The 21136-nt window shown below is 39.5% G+C and overlaps 1 protein-coding gene across 4 annotated transcripts; it reads left to right on the top strand.

The window, feature by feature from the left end:
* The first annotated feature begins 1108 nt into the window (after positions 1 to 1108).
* rufy3 (RUN and FYVE domain containing 3) lies at positions 1109 to 19520 on the top strand. Of its 4 annotated transcripts, none has more exons than XM_056375796.1 (18): positions 1109 to 1653; positions 6901 to 7074; positions 7489 to 7606; positions 7852 to 7953; positions 8586 to 8709; positions 9313 to 9377; positions 10527 to 10592; positions 10687 to 10756; positions 10877 to 10966; positions 11082 to 11165; positions 11560 to 11727; positions 12236 to 12333; positions 13471 to 13590; positions 16181 to 16307; positions 16388 to 16473; positions 16565 to 16592; positions 17051 to 17128; positions 17615 to 19520. In XM_056375796.1, the coding sequence occupies exons 1-18, from the start codon at positions 1392 to 1394 to the stop codon at positions 17756 to 17758; spliced, it is 2004 nt and encodes a 667-aa protein (XP_056231771.1). In that variant the 5' UTR covers positions 1109 to 1391; the 3' UTR covers positions 17759 to 19520. The 4 variants fall into 4 exon arrangements, with proteins under 4 accessions (XP_056231771.1, XP_056231773.1, XP_056231772.1 ...); XM_056375797.1 differs by lacking the exon at positions 1109 to 1653 and adding an exon at positions 3989 to 4633; XM_056375798.1 differs by lacking the exons at positions 13471 to 13590; positions 16181 to 16307; positions 16388 to 16473; ... (1 more) ...; positions 17051 to 17128; positions 17615 to 19520 and adding an exon at positions 12499 to 13301 and having other exon boundaries at positions 1116 to 1653.
* The last annotated feature ends 1616 nt before the right edge of the window (positions 19521 to 21136 follow it).

Here is a 21136-nt window from a genome sequence, read left to right as displayed (position 1 = left end):
GGACCAGCTTTATTTGTTGGATTAACTCTATGTTGGATTTATCTTAGTTTATTGTATGAGATATATATGATCATTACCCTTTGGTTACAATTTCACTCACATCAGTGTGAAGCGCAACCTGCAGTTGTGTTGGTGTCGTCAAATTTTTGATGTTAAGTGCATAAATATTACAGAATGATTCATCCTTCCACAGATTTAATTTATGTTTCCTCCTTCCAAAGATTTCTTTTTATGTTTCCTCAGCTTTCTTGTAATTCTGTTTTAGTGTATATTTTGTATCTCTTCAGTCTGGTTTTAGTTACATTTACACTGATGTTTTCAAAATGTCTGAACTGATCAATGTGCACTGCTCTCTATACATTTAACAATTAAACAATAAACAGTGACAAAAACAGGAGATGAACTCAAAATCTTCATTCCAGTTTGTCCACATCTTTGTCTCAACAATTTAGCACCTAATAGCTTTTTCCTGAACTTTCAACCACTTATCTCCATGACAACAGAGCAAACTCATCCCCTGATGAGACTACACCTTGAAAAGCAGTAGAAAAACAAATTTTCTTATTTTTTTTGTTTGTTTGTGAAACTACAATTATGAAGCTAAAAAATGAACACATTCACATTTGGCTGGCCAACTATACTGTTGCTGAAGGATAAAGTGATGAAAGGTAAAAGGAATCAAGTTAACGTGGGTCAATGTCTTTGCTCTTACACATACACATTCACACAATCAATCTAAGTAGCCTACTCCAGACATATATGCCATCAGTCGGTGGAAATTTGGCAATTTGCAATAAGTTACAGGTGTATTCCAGGTTGATGTTATTTATTACTACTAGCTAGATGACATCAAACATTTTATCCTCGTTAAAATGTAATTTTATTGTTTTCCGGCAAGCGGCGCTTTTTCTAAATGTTCAAAGTGTCCTGTTTGTGCAGAAGGATAGAAAAAGTTCATCAGAGAGTCTTACAAAAAGAAGAGGCACAAGTGCTCAGAGCCGCCGAAGCGTATCGCAATGAATCATGGGAGCATTCAGGGGATTGATCTCGCTACTACTAGTGTCTCATCTTCAGTCACTTGCATTGTCTCTGATCATGTAAAGGGATTGCTGGAACGCTGACACAACGCTCAAACTCTCGCGAAATTAGCAACAGATTTGCCCAAAATACTTATTCATAGCCATTTCCGGGTCAGGTGGAGGCTGTGGAGGACAAGACGAAAGGCGGAGACATTACTGGAGAGATTTTGGACTAAACGGACTGGCCTGACAATTGTTTTGAGACCCTTAGCGGTGCATGGCCGCAGCTAACTGCACCTAGCTAGCTGACCGCTGACCGACAGCCCACCCCCTGGTCACATGAAGTGAGTTTGACCGAGGGAGGGGAGGAGGATGGCGGAGCGGGATATGCAGCCTGGAGATCTGCCTGTGCAGTCATCTTCTGAGGTTTCAGAAAGTTCTGGGAGACAAAATTCCTCCGATGAAAACGGACACGCTGACAGTCCAGATGAGACTCTCTCCCCGACCTCGGTGATTTACTTCAAGGAGGCTTTAAACTCCTCGAACTTGAGGTTTGGGAAGGCTGGGTCGCTGTCACCCACTACGCTTCGACAGTATGACTTCCAGATTGAAAGAATCGAGTCAAAGCGCAGAAGTAAGTGCTAACAAACTTTGAAAAGTCCAGATGATGACTCAGCTAGCAAACATAATCCTCCATAATAACCTAATGTACAAAAAACAGAAAGTGTGCCCACTGTTAGCTTAGCTAACTAGCTTGCTAGTGTAGTTAGCTAACTTTGGACTGTTAAACAAACAACTTCCCATCTCCTTGTGACTCAAGAAAACTGCCAGTGACTAACTTAGCTAAGGTTAGGATTGTAATAAATACCATCAAATCTCTTGTCACGTGATTCTCATTCGCAAGTCAGTAATTTTAGGTGGCATGTCAGTGAGTTGACACAGCAAATGTAAACAAGGTGTGTGGTTTATAAACTCCTCTGCTACCTGTTGTTATTGACAGACTTGGGTAATTACTTCGCAATGCTTCTGTTTGGTGTTAGAACTAACGGTGAAATGGTCATAGCTGGCTTTTCTTGAGCCCAAAGTTCTGTCTGTGGTAACTATTATTATGTATGTCATCAATATTTCACATGAACTAACCATCCATGTGCGTTATTGATCACTGCTTCAACTCAGCAGAAAATAAATGAAGATTATGGCCTAGTTACCTACACCCACTTGATAAACTAACTTTACATTGCTTTCACATCTCCACTGCATGATCATAAGAGGATGTAAGCATTGATTACATCCCATATCTCATGAGGAAAAGCAAAGTAACCTGACAGTCCTGTGTAAGTAGGTCAGTAATTGAATCCTGTAGAGTTGCAAAGTTGCAGTTGATTAATCATATTATAGAAGCAACTATTTTGATAATTAATCATTTTTGATTGATTATTCATCAATTCATCAATTTTAAAGTCCAAAAAACATGCTGTGGTTGCAGCTTCTCCAATGTGAGTGTTTCTGTGTTTCATCATTGCAAACAGAATTTCTCAGTGTTATGAGCTGCTGGTGGGACAGATGAAAACATTAGATATTTGAACATTTTCGCTATTTTCTGATTTTATTTACCAAACGATTAATCCATTAATTTGGAAAATAATCCCTAGCTGCAGCCCTGCCTGTACTGTCAGTGATGATTAGATCTTGATCTAAACATGCTGCATGCTTATTGCTTATTGCTACCCAGGCCTACATTTTCCAGTGTAAAATAAACATATGCATACAAGTGCTCTAATGTAATTGTGTGGTGTTTGTAAATTAGCTATTTCTGTAATTCCTTATTACATACAGGCCAACATTTACAATGATACCTATATGTTGATGTTGGTATAGACAATAAAATCGATAAGGCTGATCTATTGGTCGAGCAATAATCAATAATGAAACAAGTTGTTAGTTGTTAAGATAAACATGAAGCGAGGGAAGAGAATAAGGGTGTGTCATGCAACAGAGGTTCACAGCTTGAACTAAGGATGTTGTGATTACATGGTCAGTCTCTAGACATCAGAGAAACCCTACACTGGTTTTTCATAAGCATTAGATTTCAATGAATCTTTTAACATTAATCTGTGACAGGACAATACCTACAGCATGTCTTTAATTAAGTCAGCTGATCAATTAGCCAAATAAATCCTATGATTATCTTTTATAGGTATGATCAGTTGTCATAAGACCTTTGACACAGCACTTTTCCAACATGTATGTAATAGGTGGTTTGCAAGCAGCAGGACACATATAACATGACAAAACTTAAATGGACTTTTCCTGATTCTTAAGTCTGATAGCTACTTCATTTACTTGCTTAACCTGACAGTTGTAGCTGCGTTAAATCAACACTGAGCCCTCTGTTGATTTGGACCACAGTTACAAATATTGTAATGTGGACATAGTATTTAAATTTTTCCAAATTGATGTGTATATTTTTCTCATCCTCTGGTGACACTGAACATCATCCCCTAGATATCATCTCTTCATCAGTGTCAAGTGTGGTTTATAATTTCGTCAACATGGGCCAGGCCTGTAGAAACTGCACCGGAATATTGGCCTTTTATTTTATAAGAGGTCACTTGGTTTTCCCTAGATGGAAATGAAAAAAAACACAATAACCATTTACAGCCAGGACATCTGGCCTTATTACCCTTGTCGCTCACTGCTGTTGGCGTTGTGCTGTGCTGCTGCAGCCCGTTCAATAATTGCTTTGTCAAATAACAGGCCTCTGTTTCAGGTCAGGGGAGGCTGTTGATGCTTGAGAGACAGATCAGTCCTCTGCTGCATCATTAGCATTGCCTTGGTCCTCTGGGGACCCCCCCCCCCCTTTTTTTTTTTTCCTTTTTTTCTTTTTACGCATGCACCATCTGCTCACGTGACAGTGTGTTGCTGTACCCAGCACTACTGTCAGCCATCTTGGTCAACACCCACCCAGTGCATTCACTGCGGTGCACAGGCAGCCCAATCAGAGTGAACCGGTGTTAAGCTGGCCGGAGGAGGGCTGTGATTTCCAGCACGGTGCTCTCTTGCATTTTAAATTCCCAGTCTGCACAAAAGGGATAACAAGAGGTTGGAAGAGGAGGAGGAGGTGGAGGAGGAGAGAGAGCAGGGCAGCCTTTCTCAAGACGGCAGCGTATTTCACTCAGTTGTAACAAGGAGGAGAGAAGGATGCAGGCATAAAGAGGAGGAGAAGCAGCACCCTTTCAGACACCTGCTGTGGGCCTTCTCTGTATTGGCCTTTTTCTCTTCTTCTTTTGTGTTGATGCTGATCTCATCCTCTCTGATTTCCTCTTCTCTCTGACCTGTTTTTTTTTTTGGGGCCTTCACTGGCTCCTGGAACAAAAGCTACTACGCCTTTTTCCCCTCGGTGGTGTTGGCTTTGCCTCACATCAGCTGAGTCATCATGTCTGATCTGACGCCTCAGAGTGAAACCCCGACTCCCACCACTGACAAGATCACCCAGGCCGCACGGGAGACCATTTATCTCTGCAACTTTCGCGTGTCTGTCGATGGCGAGTGGCTTTGCCTTCGCGAGCTCAACGACATCTCCCTCACGCCAGACCCAGAGCCGGCGCATGAAGGTAATGTGGCAGCTTAGTTCAGCGTCTGAGGAGGTTTTTGTGGACACGGTGGGATCTCTGTTTGGGCGTGGTGGTACAGAAGGAGCATGTTTCACCTAGTGAACTGTGCTGATGTGTTCTGTTTGAGCTGTGTCATGGTGGATTTCAGAGGAGACGGTTTGAGAGTCACACAGCAGGATGACGTTGCTTGTAAATAAGCCAGGGATGGGCAACGAAACAACCAGGAAGTACGGGTTGTTTTGTGATGAGAATTTATTAGAGCTTGTGGTAAATCAGATTGACAACAAGTATTTGATCCATTATATTTGCTGTGTTTTTCCTTGATCTTTGGAAATATTTCAAGGTTTGCATGTTGTTTATTTGAATGTTTTTTTCTTACACTCACTGAGACTAAACCAGACGGGATGCAACTGAGTCCAGATATTTCAATTTGGCAGCGAACACATACCTTGCTTTAAACAGATATGCATTTACTGCACTAAGTGTTGTTTTTCTCTGGTTTTGAATTTGATAGAGATCACAGTATCTGCTGTGTGCTGATCAATACGACAGATGCTGTTGTATCTGTAGAGAGACTTCCTCATCTGTTGCCACGCCTTCTCTCAGTATAGACCAGGCAGGTTGGCCAGTCCACAGTTTCCCTAAGAAAGGGGGGCAGTTCAGACTTTTCCTACACTGCAGCATCAGCTCAACATTTATGGTCTACTGTAATCATGTTACAGAGGACAGTTACAGAAACGTTTGATTTGTCAATTGCCTGTAAGATAAAGTCTTACACTGCGGGTTACAGGACTATGATTTTTAATTTTCCTCTTGGCAGTTGCTATTTATTCCAGCTGATACTGATATTTTTCAATTCACAGCAATATTATCACATGAATAGTTTCCACTGGTGGAGTTTATCCCTTAGACTTAACCTATAAGGCTCAGTGCACAAGTATTTCATCTCCGTTTTTAGTAATATGTGACATTTATTTTGGAAATCACTTTTCACACATGCTGGTTCTTGCATTTTCTTTGTGTAGCAGGGGAATTCTTGAATGCCTCCTTGTAAAAAGCTGATATCCTTTACTCATTGCAACTTTTAGAAATTCATAAATCAACAAAAACGTAGACAGGCTAGTTTTTGGTATTACAGTAACTACGTGAAATAATTCATCTAGCTTTGACTTGTTGTTCATGTGGGATATGTTCATGTTAAAATCCGGGAATTCATTTTGTAGCATCTGAGGCATTTGAAGGTCCCATATTGTATAAAGTGAGATTTAGAATGACCTATCTGAACCCACCATCCAACCTTGCAGGATTCGGTTTCTCTGAGTGTTTATCTGTTTTATTTTTACTAGATCGCTCAGAAAACTCTTCTCAAAACCACAAATATATTTTCTTATGGATCGACACTTCAAATAAAACAGGAAAAATGTAAAATATGGGACCTTTAACATATTATAGTCATTAATGCACATCTATTGATACAGTTCGACTCTTTTTTGTGACATGGACTGAATCGGAAGTCAGGCTGTGATGTTGTTGCATATTGATAATTAAATAGAACATAGACTATACCTCATTACCCAGCTGTCCACTTTCATCTCAGTGTTTAACTGCTAAATTGAATGTTGCAGTCACCTGTAATGAGGAGAACTTCTCTATTAAAATCAGAGCTGATAGTCCTGATGGAGACTGACACAATTTTAGCAACAAAACACATAACGTCCATATTCTGTTTCAGAGTCTAATCCTTGCAAATTTCAGACCAAATGTATGAATGTTTAATAATGTCAATAAGCTCCTCGACTAAAAGCCCCTCAGTGTCTGTTATGTACCAACATAAATAATGGATGAGGCACACATGTATAGATGGATCATATAAAGAAATAAGAGTTGACTGCATTAGGTTTGTTTTGGTTAAATTTCCTCTGTCGGGTCTATGCCTTGTTTTAGCTTTACATTACAAATGCATCAAAGGTTTTGCTGTGTTAGCTCCTACAGTTAGTTTTAGCTTTCATTCTCGCGGAGTAAACAATTAGAAAAATTTTTAGAACTTTTTCATCTTGTATTTCCAGGTCAAAACCATGTTACTTTTACAGCCTGAAAATCATTTGATCTTGTGGAATTGAAGGAAACATGGAACTGACTCGAAATAGTTTTTATTTCCCCTGACAGGTCTTGATAAATTTAGCTCCTGAGTTATTCTTGCTGCTCAATGTTCGTGTCATTACTATGAGGACTTAAAAGACCTGTTTTCTTTTTGTCTCTTTTTTTAGATCCCAAGGATCCCATCGCAATCGAAAGGCTTAACTTGATGAACATGGCCAAACTGAGCATCAAGGGCCTGATCGAGTCTGCTCTCAACCTGGGACGTACACTCGACTCTGACTATGCACCTCTCCAGCAGTTCTTTGTCGTGATGGAGCACTGTCTGAAACATGGGCTGAAAAGTACGTATGTCACACTTCACAATGTTATCTGTCATCTCTTCAAAACACCATGATCGGTGGTTCTTACAGGTCTGTAAGGATTGAAAATCAAAATGTGGGATCTTGATCACTTTGGTAACTGTCCAGAATACATATCAGATCCACAGTTTGTGTAGTTGTGAGGAATATGTGCAATAACTTTATCCAGCCATCATATTCAAACAAACTAAAAAGATGTAAAAGGGATTAAAATGACAACTTTGCTGATTAAATGCTTTTTATTTACTGAAAACAGAGTACTTATTTTTGTCTTTTCTGTGCACTAGAATAGTTTCTGGTTAGTTCCTGCTGTTTATTTATGTCCCGAGTGATGACTCAATGACCTGATTTCCTTAAAATAAGATATCTCAACAAACACTGTGTCTCAACCATCAGCTAAGAAGACCTTCCTGGGGCAGAACAAGTCATTCTGGGGGGCGTTGGAGCTGGTGGAGAAGCTGACGCCTGAGGCAGGAGAGATCACTGCCAGTGTAAAAGACCTGCCTGGCCTCAAGTGAGTCTGTTACATCATTTCCCTAAAGAGCGCGGGCAGATTTCACCCAGTCATAAAGATTTTATTGATAAAATCAATGGGATTGATACAAAGAAATGGGAATTATTTCTTTTTGTAGCCACGTGGAGCTCCTTTTCAAGTTGCAATTGTTTGTTTAAGATTATAATGACTTGTTTTTTTTATGTATTATGTTGCAGTTGTTGGGTTTGAGTGTGTTTATATCCGACCTCCCTGTTTGATGACAGAACTCCTCTAGGCAGAGGGCGCGCCTGGTTGCGACTGGCCTTGATGCAGAAGAAGCTCTCCGACTACATGAAGACCATCATCAACAGAAAGGACCTGCTCAGGTTCGTTGGAGTCACACCAGTGCTATCTACAAATAAAACATTTGTGATTGTTATGTCATTTATTATATTTCTTTTTCCACCAAGAAGTGCACATTTAGAAAAGGAACACAACAGGGTTTCTGTAGGTCTTTAAAAGTCTTCAATAGCATTGTATTCAGTTCCTTCAAATATATATTATTAAAAAATGTACAAAGGTCTTAAATATTTCTCATCTGTCATAGAAGGTGACATTAATTATAATTCATTTGTAATTTAAGAGACATTACAGAGCTAGGAAGCTCACTAGCTTAAATAGGTCAGGTCAAGATTTCAGCTTAAACATAAATTAGCTTTAATTAATCAATTATTTCTGAATTTGATAATCCATCCGTCACTTTGACTGCTTATCTGGTTTCAGGTCAGATACATTTGTTATGTACAGCTGGGAAGTGCTGACAAAAGTGTCCCATTAATCTCAATAACTGTAGGACTTATATTCCCCCACTAGTTTTCCACTATTCATTGACTAGTATGTCTCTGAAAAAGATATTTAATTGAGTTATATGGTATTAAAAGCTTTGAAAAAGTCTTAAATATGAGTGTGAACCCTGCTGAAGCAGTTCTCTGTTTTTTCACCCGTCTCCTCGCTGTAGTGAATTCTACGAGCCGAATGCGTTGATGATGGAGGAGGAGGGAGCCGTCATCGCTGGACTGCTCGTTGGACTCAACGTCATCGACGCCAATCTGTGTATGAAGGGAGAAGACTTGGACTCGCAGGTTATTCTGACTTTCACTTTCACTTCCACCACGGCACACGATTAGGAACGAAATCAAATGGGCAGAGGGAGGAAGCGAAGGACATTCATATCTCTCGGTTCTAACACAGTGTTGATGTCTGTGTAAACTGAAACGCTGTAAATGTAAATAAAGAAACGAGACGCTGTGAGCAACACAGTTTACTTTTGGGGGAGTATTTAGTATTTAGTAAGCACTGGATTTACAGTAGAAGCAAATATTTAGCACCTCTGTGCCATTAGTCCATCGTCGTATACATTAAAATTCTTCACATAGAAATTCTAAAACAAGCAAACTGTTCAGGAATCGCTGCTTCGTGCTCGATTAGTCGTCACTTTAGGAACGAGGCCAGAGTCACTGGAGGGACGGGCCAGTTGCCAGTTAACCAATCGTCAGTGCAGTGAAGTGAAACCTTTCCTGTAACAAACCTCATGTTAATTTGAGGCTTGGCTGAACTCTAAGATATTGACCTAACCTGAATGCATCTAAACCCTGCACCCTTGTATTTTTGTTCTTTAATATAAAACCTGTGCTTTGGTTTCCGTTGCCATTGATTTTCTTTCTCTTCTTAAATTACCTCTACAGGTCGGGGTGATTGATTTCTCAATGTACCTCAAAGATGGCGGACACAGTAGTAAGAGTGCAGAGGGGTGAGTGCTGCTTCCTGACCTTTAAACCAAAGTCATTGTCATTTCAGTCCATTTTTAATCTGTCCAGCCACCAGCAGTAGTCACAGTGAAGTCAGCAGTCTTCATCCTCGTACTGTTGTCCATCATGGATCGACTTGTTGACATTATATGAGCTTTACTTTTAGCTCTGATGGTACTAGGTGACGTGGTTTACCTTTAGAAACTGGCCATCAAGTGATAGTTTGTCCTGTCACTGGGGCCAGTGATTCTGCCACGTGGTAAATTAGTGTTGACTGTAAGTGGCAGTTTATTAGCTGTTTGTTTGCTTTGCTGAATGAATAGTTTTAAAGAAAAACAAAAAAAAAAAAAAAAAACTGTAGATACATCAGGGCAGTTAGTACTTATTGATTGTCACTTATTGATTAAACTGCCAATTATTTTCCTGATTAATCATTTGGTCTGCAGAACATTAGACTGATTGTGTGTCCATCCAAAGATATAATATATATATATATATATATATACAAAAATGTTGAGACCATGAGAAGCAGAAAATTCACTGATTCATTTTATGTTGATCGACTAGGCAGTTAATTGAGTAATTGTTGCAACTCTACCAGTATGAGACAAGCTTCTATTGATGATTTAAAAAATATTAAATACAGAAAAAGATTAGATTTTTTCAGTTGTTACTCCTGTTGGATTGTTACACCCTCTGCTGCGTCCTTTAGTTTGAAATATGGACTTTCAGTTTCAGTGTAACTGTAACTGTAACAGCCATGTTTTGATCTGGCTACACCACTAACTATAGAGAAAAAGTGTCCTGGCTCAGTACGGAGCTAAAAAAAAATCTATTTTCTATGCCTTGCCTATTTTCTCTCTGGGTCTGTTTCACACTTCAACATGTTCCTCATTATGAAAGTGAAATATTAGACGTTCTTCCGGTGGCTGCAATCAATGATAGACAATTGATCGTTGAAATGATCATGTATGAATACAAACCAAGGTGGCTAACAGCTAACTACATGTTAGTTAGGTTATGCTGCAGTATGTCTTATTCCATCCTCAACGTGTAGTTCATCTCTCTCTCTCTCTCTCTCTCTCTCTCTCTCTCACTCTCTCTCTCTCTCCTCTCTCTCTCTCTCTCTCTCTCTCTCTCTGCTCCTTCAGTGACGGTCAGATCACAGCCATTCTCGACCAGAAGAATTACGTGGAGGAGCTGAACAGACATTTAAGGTTCGTCAGATTCACTTCACTCTGTTCACCTTCTTCCGCAGCTCGCCCAGCCTTTACCTCGTTCACTGAAAGTGATGTTTCTGTCTGTTTATAGCGCGTCAGTAAATAACCTGCAGGCCAAGGTGGACGCTCTGGAGAAGTCCAACACAAAGCTCACAGAGGAAGTGAGTCTCAGTACAAAACGTCTGCTTCTGCTTCTCTGCACAGCTGCAGGGTTTTTTTTTTTTTCTCTTTTTTTTCTCTCTTTTCATTAAAGAGTTGTTTTGTTGATTTTGTCTGCACAGCTTGCAGTGGCAAATAACAGGATCATCACCTTACAAGAAGATGTGGAGAGAGTAAAAGAGGAGAGCTCATATCAGCTGGAGTCCAGAAAGGTGAACAGATCATCAGTAAAATAATTAAATATATGTACAAACAACATACAGTGCTTCTGTTATGAAAGAGAAATGTTGCTTTTTGTCTTATTATACATGTCCCTGTTTTGTTCAGGCGTTAAGAAGCGACTCTGCAGCAGACGGACAAGCGCTGGGCGAAACGCGCAAGCAGCTCAAAGAGGAGACTCTGCTGCGATTGGTGCGTTTAAGGCTCTTAATGATGGTTGTTTAGCTCTTGTGTAGAGCTTGATGCTGCGGTGGAATTGCAAGTGTAGCTATAACTGCTATCACAGTTTCGATTTGGTGTTAAAGTTTTAAAGTCACTGAAAAGTTTCTCATAGCGTGTTTCTTCTCTCAGTATTTAGGTAGTGGTTAGGCTTCGAACCACACTTTCATTAAGTCTTATTCAGACCTTTTTTGTAACTACATCTGATAGTAGTTTAGTTAAGACATATGCACAGTGTATAATTGACATTGAAGCTTGAGAAATCTGTACATTTTAAATCTTGAATTTCCTGCAGTTGCAGACCTATAGACCTGTATTTTTCTGAGTATGGAGTGTGGCTCTGAACTTCGAGCTGATGTCTGTGCAGGATGTGGAGAAGGAGCTGGAGGTGCAGATCGGCATGAAGCAGGAGATGGAGCTGTCGATGAAGATGCTGGAGAAAGACATCTGTGAGAAGCAGGACGCTCTGGTGGAGCTCAGACAGCAGCTGGAGGACCTCCGCACCATCAACCAACAGCTCAGCCACAAGTCACAGGTGAAGCTTCATGTCTGATCCTCCCCCAAGTGTTCATTGGCGAAAATGCCAAAACAATTTAGGTGCTAAGCAGCTGCTGCTGTGGCGTTAATTGCGTAGGAAGTAATTTGTAGTTTATTTCTTAAAAAGCTTTTCTGGTGTGAAATTACTTTGTAGAATTTGTAACTTGAAAGGTTTAAACAAGTCAATAACAAAGTGGCCTTTACACACCGCAGCATTTTATCATAAATCTACTCCAAGTCAAAAACAAAATTGAATAAACAAAATCTTGTCTGAAAAGCTGCTGCTTTCCACAGCTGCCTTATTACAGGTCGCTCTCACACTCCATCTGAGGTCAGAGCTCATGGAGACGACTCAGCCAGTTAATGAATGAAAAGACACTTTTAAAACTGAACATGCTGCTGAAACGTTGAAATGAAATAAAAAAAGATCCAAATTATATCCACTGAGTCACTGTTATGAGCTTGAGGGAGGACACCAGCTGACTAACGTGGCTCATCTTCCTCAGAGCGCAGATGCCAGCTCTAAACAGAAGAGTGACGTCATCGCTCGCCTGGAGGAGAAAATAAACCAGATGTCAGGGACCGTAAAACAGCTGGAGTCCAGGTGAGGACAGTCACAGCAACACAATTATTTATTATTTAATTTGTGAAATGGTATCACTCACTTAAAAATCTCTTACCGTCCTGTTTGTCATTTTCCCCCTTCACTTTCATTATCATTATTTTTCCTCTATCATTTATTTATCCTTTTTTTTTTTTTTTTAATCAGTGAGAAACATTTGGTGAAACAGGCCAGAAACCTGAACTCAGCAGCAGGGAAGCTGCTCCACCTGCAGCAGTAGTGGAGCCCCTCTGCTCCTTGAGCGCTTTCATAAACCCCAATACAAACATACAACCCTGCCTAATATAGAAATAACCAAACTAGGATGTTATCTTTTTTCTGTACAATGCTCCTTTGTTGTTGAAAATAAAATAAAAAAAAAAACATCTTCCCACAACCTCCTGCAGTGGCTCTCCAGCATCAGCTTTGAGTAGTGTGGACTGAATCGATCCTTTTAGCAGCCTTCAATCCTTGTGTTCTCTGACAGATGTGTGCGCCACATCAGAGTTATACTTTCCTTTGGCAGGCATTTCTTAAAAATACGCCATTAATGCTTTTTTGGCAAAGGCAAGATGAGTAGAAAGTCCATCGTGGACAGTTTTAAGATGATGATTTATGTGCCAATGGACACATCCTGGGTATTTGTGCGGTAGTGGACTCGCTGTAATGTTATTCCGAAGAATTCGACCACTACCAGAGACTGTGCTTGAACATTTTCAACCAACAATGACTGACAGAATAAAAAAATCAAATAAATCAGAGAGACAGAATCCGAACTGATGTTTAGAGATTGACATCCAAGAACTTTGTTGTCATTTGGTAAATCACGTTCAAGTGTCGCAGGCCAGGACAGGAGCAGGATAAAGTCAGAAGAAAAGGGCAAAATTAATTTATTAATTTTGAATTGTATGTGAACATAACATTGGTGTAAACTGTAGTAATCATTAGGCTAATAAAACAATAAACAAAAACGGCCCGCTTCATCTTCTTTGGCTAAAGTCTCCCTGTTGTCCTCGTTGGGTTTCACTCTTTAGATCTTTTTAATTTTAGTTTTAGAAGACATCTCTTACCAACCGTGTTTCTTTCCATCAAGTTATTCTTTTATCATAAGTTTGTGTTAACCCGCTCACCCCACACCAGATGCAAACAGGCTGAGAGAGAGAGGGATCTGGCTGTCGAGGCGAACCGGCTCTTCAAACAGGAGTTTGGAGACAAAATTGAGAGTCTGCAGGTGGAGGTGGAGCAGCTGAGGAAACACAGGTAAAGTCTGAGAAAATGGCAACATGATGCCTTTAATGTCTTTTTTTTTTTTTTTTTTAAAGGACAACTGGTGATATTCTGTAGTTTTTTTTATCGTGAACAAATCCATCATATAGCTTAACACATCAATGGGTCGGGCTGTTGCACTGGGTGACGTGTTTCTTCTGCCACAGATACTCATTAGAGCGGTACATGTGTTTTAAGTCCCACATTTTCCTCTTCTCCTGTGTTTTATTTGAAGTGTTTATCCATAAGAAGATATATTTGTGGTTTTAAGAACCAAAAAACATCTCAGTGTAGTTTTACATCTCCTCTCTCAGGCTTCACTCTGGAGCTCTAGTAACAACAGGTCTGTGAGCCAATCAGAAGAGAGGAGGCTCTGAGCCTCTCTTCTGATTGGCTGACTGTTTTCTGAGTGATCAGATTGCAGGTAAAAACACTCAGAGAAACAAAATCCTGCAAAGCTGAATGCTGGATGCAGGTGGACCGTGCTGGGGGCATGGTGGAGGGCGGCTGTTTCGTTGTGACATCACAAAGTCACAGGAAGTCCTGATGGCTGGTTTTAAGACTCAGTTTCTAAATACAGGCTGTGTGCATTTCTCTGTGGACTGAGGCTTTGATACTTTATCAAATATATCAGTATTAATATAGAAACTAGACCTGATCTATAATCAAACTACACATTGAAATCTACCTTTATACAATATATATTAATCCACTGTTGAAAACACTCACCAACACATTCAATATTTCCTCGTGTTTGAGTAACATTTGCTAAAAACTACAGTTCCCAGATTTGAATGTGAATGAAACTAATATCTGTGAGCTGTTTTTAAAGATTTACATCTTCAGTAGGAAACAATGGCTTGTGGCCACAGTGTGAGTGCCAGAGTGTTGAAAGATGAAGTAAAACAGTGTTGGTTTTGGTCTCTTTGGATTTGTTGGCTAAAATAACAACAAAAAAAAAGTGTATCTCCAACCATATCCTTTAAACGACTGTCACTGTCAAGTTAATTGTGATTTATCGAGCTTCATGCCTGTGTTATTGTTAGTGCAGCTGTTAAACAAATTGAAGCCCCTACACCTCCCACAGTCCTGACAGTTCCTGTGGTGAAGATGATGTTAATGCTTGGGTCAAAGAGTTTATTCCCGGCTTTACCGAGGAGGATAAACATTAGTTGTGACTTTAGAGCTGAAATGTGCCCACCTACTTCTTTAGCAGCCTGGGTGCCAGAGGGAGATGTCTTATTCATTTTCTCCTTCATTCTGAAAATAATCCCTTCATGTGATTTTGGAGCGTCTGAACCAGCTACAGATTCTGTCCCAGTTAACGCTTATATGTGTGAGAAATGGGAATAAAGGCAAAGCTGTTTTTAACATCTATAATTCTTGTCCCATAACTGCACCTCTCCCAGACGTAAGTACATCTTACATATTTCACAAGGACATAAGTTGTCATTGTTTATCAGTTGTTAATATGAACACATTGAGGTATTTTGCCCTCCAAAATAAAGTATTTCCTGCTTGGAAAAGAAGCAGAGCAGGTGCAGCTGGTAGCTGGTCTGAGTCGAGGCCCTTTATTAACCTTCCAAAGGGTCCCGGAGCGAAAAGTAGTTGTTTTGACTCTGTGTTTACCCACCTTTTTAAAAAATAGCATTTTCATTATAGAACTGAGCTGAAGATCAGAGCTGAGATAATTGGCTGATTAGTCAGTGGACGGAAGATGAATTGGCTTGATAACTGATGAATCATTCAAATCATTTGCCAAAAGTTCATTTGCTCCAGCCTTAAAATGTGAATATTTGTTTTCCTCAGTTTCTATTAAAGTAAACTCAAAGATGTTTTACTTGTCAGACAAAAAAAAGACATTAGAATATGTTTAGTTGGGCTCCTAACTAACGTTTTACAGCCTGAACAAAATACCCGTCCGACCTGTTGATGATGAAAGGAATCGTTGGTTGCAGCTTTGCAGTTCGTCTGTGATGGAATGAATCTACCTGACCTGAGGCTTTCTGTGTGTTAATTACCAGACACAGAAAATAAAAATGAAAACACAACTTCAAAACAAAGATGCATAATATAAACTAAAACAGTACCGGTCTTAAAACTAGATTCTGACACAGTCCCTCTGCAAGACCAGGGTCACATGATAGAGAATGGAGGATCAATCATAGCTGATATTTTAATTTAATGATACAAATTTCCTACAAGTGGATTTAATCAAATTATTTAAGATATGAAGAGTAAATCTGGTGTTCTGGGTTCACGGCTTTAAAGCTTCTCTGGTGATGTTTGTGACCTTGCTTTAGGACAGTGATGTAGTGCTTCACCTGTAAACTGGGAGTAACCCCACCAGCAGATCCCGCATCACATGCATGTAAGATGTACTGTGATGTGGGATAAAATGTAAATGTAAGTGACGGTACTGTCAGTTTATGTTTATGTTACAGTAATCATAAATCATTTGAGAATTTTACTGCATTTTCTTTTGGATGTTAATCATCAGAATAAGTCTGTATTGTATTCTGTGTGTCTTGTTGTTTATTAATCTGTTCCCTGCTTTGTGTTTGTCTTAATGTTGTTGTTTCAGGTCTAATCTGGAGCATGAGCTGAGAAGAGAGCGAGAGCGAAAGAGCGAGCATCATCACCTCAACGCCGCATCCAGACAGCCCGGTACTCCTCAGAGGGAGAGGAGACAACCGGAGAACATACCGAGAGTACGTCTGTGCTCACGTTTACACCGAGGTAAAGAGCTGTGTACTTGGACTTTGTACATTAAGTGTCTTTTTTCCAACAGAATCTTCCAGAATCCCCATCAGTGAAAAGGGAGAGTGACCAGTTACACAGTGGACAGGAGGACAAAACCAGCCTGAGCTCCAGCCTGTAAGTAGTTCAAAATCTGCAGTTTTAGAAACATCGTTAATGTTATGAAAAAAGATCTTGACTTTTTTCATGTCTCACTTCTTCCCTTAAGGTCCTTGTCACATCATGAGGACGAGCAGGTGAGGATTTTACCTTTAAAACAACCTCTGATTTGATTTTATTACATGACGAATAAGATTCAAATGTTAAACCTTTAATACATACACTTTTCCCAACTAATTTTGCAGCAGCAGATATGTTCTACTAACCAGATTACATTTTCTATTCACATGAGGAAATGTTAGTTTATGTATCTAGCGACCTTTGATTAGTAGATAATGAATGAATCAGTAAAATGTTCACTCCCGGTGTCCCAGTATCTGCTTGTCGTGACTGCAGCATCATTACATAGTTTTTTTTTTTAATGGTTCTGTTTAGACTCTCAAGGCTCTTGGTTCAGGTACCTCCCAGTAAACCCAGTGCAGTTCATAAACACATTGCCTGCTGAAAACAGTCTACAGCAGGTAGAGCTATCACTTAAGTACAGTATGTGTTTATTGAAGTAATGAGATATTGCTGTTTTACTGGTTTTCTGCAGGACGAGTCCTTCGTGGAGATCAGCCATCCCTCCATGTGTACGATGTGTGAACAAGACGAGTCCCTCCTGAAGACGAAGGTACAAAGATTTCTAACTAAAGGTTACAACATTTATTTATTTAAACTCATTTGATCCAGACTGTCTGAAAGTATTAAAATCATACAGGCACTTGCATTGTAATGGAAGAGGCTGAAAACATTACACGACCTGTTTCCTCATGGTGAGATAACATGTTGATGTTTTCATACATTTTAACTCGAATCAGAAACATACTGACAACGATTTTAATGCAAAGTTTGAGCAGAAGCATTTTTAGACAAAGTATAATGTCTCTTTAAGAAATCAGCTGGTTTCGACCTGCATTTCCCACAAACGGCGAAGAAAGAAAGAATCAAAGAATCTCTTGAAGACTCATCCAAGTGTCTTGTTTCTTGAGCCTCCTGGTTTTCAGATGTGAAGCTCTAGTGATGTGTTTCTCTCTCGAATCAACACTTACTTAGTTTCAGCTGAAGACGCGTCCGATGTCTCCGACTGTGGTTTATAATTCTGTTTTCCTCCCTCCAGAAACAGTGTAAGAACTGCAGCGGCGTTTTCTGCGAGAGCTGCGTGTCCAACGAGCTGCCGTTGCCCTCCTCCATCCTCCCGGAGACCGTGTGCACCGCCTGCTACTCCCTGTTACTCCAGCAATACGCTTCAACGCCGACATGAGCGCACTCGGACACAAATTGACCGGACAACGTGGAAACCAGAGGCATTGATTTGTAAAACTGGCACTGCGAAAATGCACTTTTTCAATTCATGGCTTCAAATGTCGTGACAGATCTGAGTCCTGAATTCTGTGGGATATTTTAATCACTTTTAAGTCAGCAGTGTCCAAACGTGCAAATGTGTGCCATTGACAGCTGTGCGTGTGCAGGTTTTTTATTTTAGCCAAATACTGTTGTGGTCATAAACCCTCTCTTCTGTTTGAAAGTGTGTGTTGGGCTGCTGTGGTATTTTTTATTTTTCTTTCCCAATGGAAACCTGCACTAACGCAGCTGAAATGGCACAAAAACAGGAATCATCTCATTCATTTAAAAACTGACTCTCAACAGCGTCCACTGAGTGGATTATTGATGAAAAGGTCAACTGACAATATTTTTAACCTCAGTTTTAAAAGATTTAAAAACAGTCTCATCATATACCAATAAGAATATCTATGTGGTGATCAATGAATGTTCAACATGGAACCAGATTCAGGGGAAAACTGACAAAATCATCACACCTTTGACCAAATACAATTATATAAAACATGTCAGTATTTAAAGCTTTTTACACAACAGAAGAATGTTGTAAAATGTTAATTTCACTGAGCCTAATGAGTTCACGCAAACATTTAAGACCAGGAAAAGACAAATATTTAAGTTACATCACGATATTATAACAGAAATATTGAAATTATATAAGCAGTATACTAAAAATCTAGTCTATTATCATAATATTGATGTGTTCAAATTTTCAGAGGGATAATTCACCAGTTGGGAAATATGTTTATTTGCTTTTTTTGATAAATTAGATGAGAACTCTCATGTCTTAATATGGATCTGATGGTTGGCTTAGCTTAGCATAAAGACTGGAAATACATGGAAACGGCAAGCCTGGCACCTGTCCTCCAGACACAAAATCCTCCTATAGGCACGTTTGAAGCTCACTAATTAACACGTTGTGTCTCGTTTTTTAAAATTTGTATAAAAATCAAAATGTGAAAATGACGTGTTGAGGATTCATGAGGATTATGTGTCAGGACTACTTCTTGGCTGGGAGCAGTAACATCATGAAGGCTGTGTAAGGTTGGACTCCTGGAACTTGTTTTTACCTAAATTAATTCACATATTAAACAAACAAGATATAAAGTGTTCATTTGTGAGCTTTAGAGCTGCCAGTAGGTAAATGTTTTACCTTTGGACTCAGGCTAGCTGTTTCCCCGTTTACAGTCTTTATGCTAAGCTAAGTGGCATCTTACTGCAGCCTCATATTTAGCGTACAGATATCAGCCGCATCTGTGTTTGAAACAAAGCAGATAAATTATTTCCCAGAATGTCTTGACTTTCCTAGTTTACAGAGCTGAATATTGTGGGTATAATATTTCTTTACTGTTGTTGGCATTAACAAAAAGAGCTAAAAACTCACTTCAGAGTCTGGTTTATCTTATCAACAGTGCGGCATTTAGATTGTAGTCTGGATCATCTAACCTTTTTTTCTGGGCATCTTAACATATGACGGCACTTTGAAATGCATGACTCTGCCCGCCTGGGTTGAAGTGGGCGCATCAGCGGATCTTTATAACAGCTACTTTGATGTTTTGTTGATTTCTATGAGGAAAAACTAGAAGCTGAGCAAAAGCAGTTAAAATGTGTAGTCCCGATGAAACTAATTAACATGTGATATGGAAATGCTTTGTAGATCAACAATAAACTTTTATTAAATTTTACCAGAGTATAACTTTGGATTATTTGTGATAGGGAGAAATTCTTATCATCGTTGGTCGAGGTGTTTCAATGAAGAACGAGCGCTGGAGCCCAGGATGTCTTACGCTGAGGATGTTTACTGAAGCTCGGCCGAGGAGTAAGGAGGACTCATCAGTACAGTCTCCTGTGTGTGATGTCAGTCTTTGTACACTTAGAGAGATTACTATAGATAGCTTACACTCCATAATCGGTCAAATATCTAAACGGAGAAGCAAGGAGGGATGTGTGAATAGACTAATGGTCCATTAACCATAAACAAGGAAACTTGATTATACACGCCCAGGTGCTAATTCTCAGGACACCCAGCCACTTGTTACTGACCATCCAAGGTCTTCTGTTATCAACGCTGGCACCAAGTTTCAGCAGAAAACCACAGCTGCGTGTGGAGCGGCTGCCTGAGCGTGTCAAGGCCTGTAGGATTTAATGCAGTATCTGTGGCTCAGCGACCAGTCATTCATTAGGTAGACAAGAGAAAATTCCCTCACAATTTCAACCTGTGTTTCACCATTCAGTTTCAGATAATCCTTAAATTCTCCTCTGTGAGCAAAACCAGAAGCTAAAAACAGAATATTTAAGAATATTTTTCACTGTGCAGGATGTGATGTGTTTATTCCTTTTGAATTTGCACACACACAAACATATAAAATACTGTGAGGTAGAAGTGGGTAGCTGATAAAACTCAGCACCTAAACTTTCCATTTCGCTTCACCCACACATCTAAACAAAATACATTCTCCTGCAGTTTTACCAGCCAAAAAACAAACTGTTAATTTCACACAGAAATACAATGGAGACCAGCTTTTACACAGGGTCAAGTGAATTCAAAAATGTTAAAAAATTAAAGTTAAGATTTGATTTGAAGTCCAGCTGGAATTAAACTTGAGTGTCATTAACATAACCGGCGTGGTGCTGACTCCCTCACAGTTTCTCAAACCTGAAATAAGTTGGAATAATAAGCTGAACCCTGTTTGCAGTCCTCAGTTCTGTTATCTGCTGTATAAATGAAAGCGAGACTGTAACTGCGCCAATATCAGGTTTCACAATTCTACAGAAATTTACGAGAAGTGTCTCAATTCTCTTTTCTTGTTTTCACTCAGTTACAGCGCTGTGCAAAGGTTTTTAGGCACTTTAGATGTTTTGTTTTTTATCTATCATGTCATGCCACCTTGGAGGAATCTCATTAGTCCCCAATCATTATTTTTTTCCAGACAAAAGTAAAAAAAAATTTAAATATACATTTTTCATCTTGAGTTTTTATCCTTCATTTTTCTTCTTTTCTGGTCCTTATTTTTCAACAGGTTCAAACACAAACTCACCCAACGTTTCTGCCTCTTTGCTTCCTGGAACATTTTGTCTTATGACCTGCTGGTAAAACAATTCTCAATTTTGACAAAATTAACATGAGAAATTATTTGAATGTTTCAGTTTTTAAGTGACTCCTCTTCTTCTCATTATCTGCTGGACATCAGATTATAGACTTAACATTTTGTGCCACATCTCAACACTATAAATCTTTAGTAACGTAACACAGAATAATAAATCTTCAGGACTTGCTCCTGTTAAATGAAGACAGGTCAGG

This window comes from Seriola aureovittata, chromosome 5 (assembly GCF_021018895.1).
Source record: "Seriola aureovittata isolate HTS-2021-v1 ecotype China chromosome 5, ASM2101889v1, whole genome shotgun sequence".
NCBI classification, from domain to species: domain Eukaryota; kingdom Metazoa; phylum Chordata; class Actinopteri; order Carangiformes; family Carangidae; genus Seriola; species Seriola aureovittata.
The sequence above is the reverse complement of the archived record's forward strand: the minus strand, read 5'-3'. Positions and strand labels throughout refer to the sequence as shown.

What these genes read in the sequence shown, in the direction of transcription:
- rufy3 (XM_056375796.1), top strand. Translation starts at nt 1,392, where the DNA reads ATGGCGGAGCGGGATATGCAGCCTGGAGATCTGCCTGTGCAGTCATCT. An exon ending in AACAGAAAGGACCTGCTCAG is followed by an intron (nt 7,954 to 8,585) that starts GTTCGTTGGAGT and finishes TCCTCGCTGTAG; the next exon opens with TGAATTCTACGAGCCGAATG. An exon ending in AACCGGAGAACATACCGAGA is followed by an intron (nt 16,308 to 16,387) that starts GTACGTCTGTGC and finishes TTTTTCCAACAG; the next exon opens with AATCTTCCAGAATCCCCATC.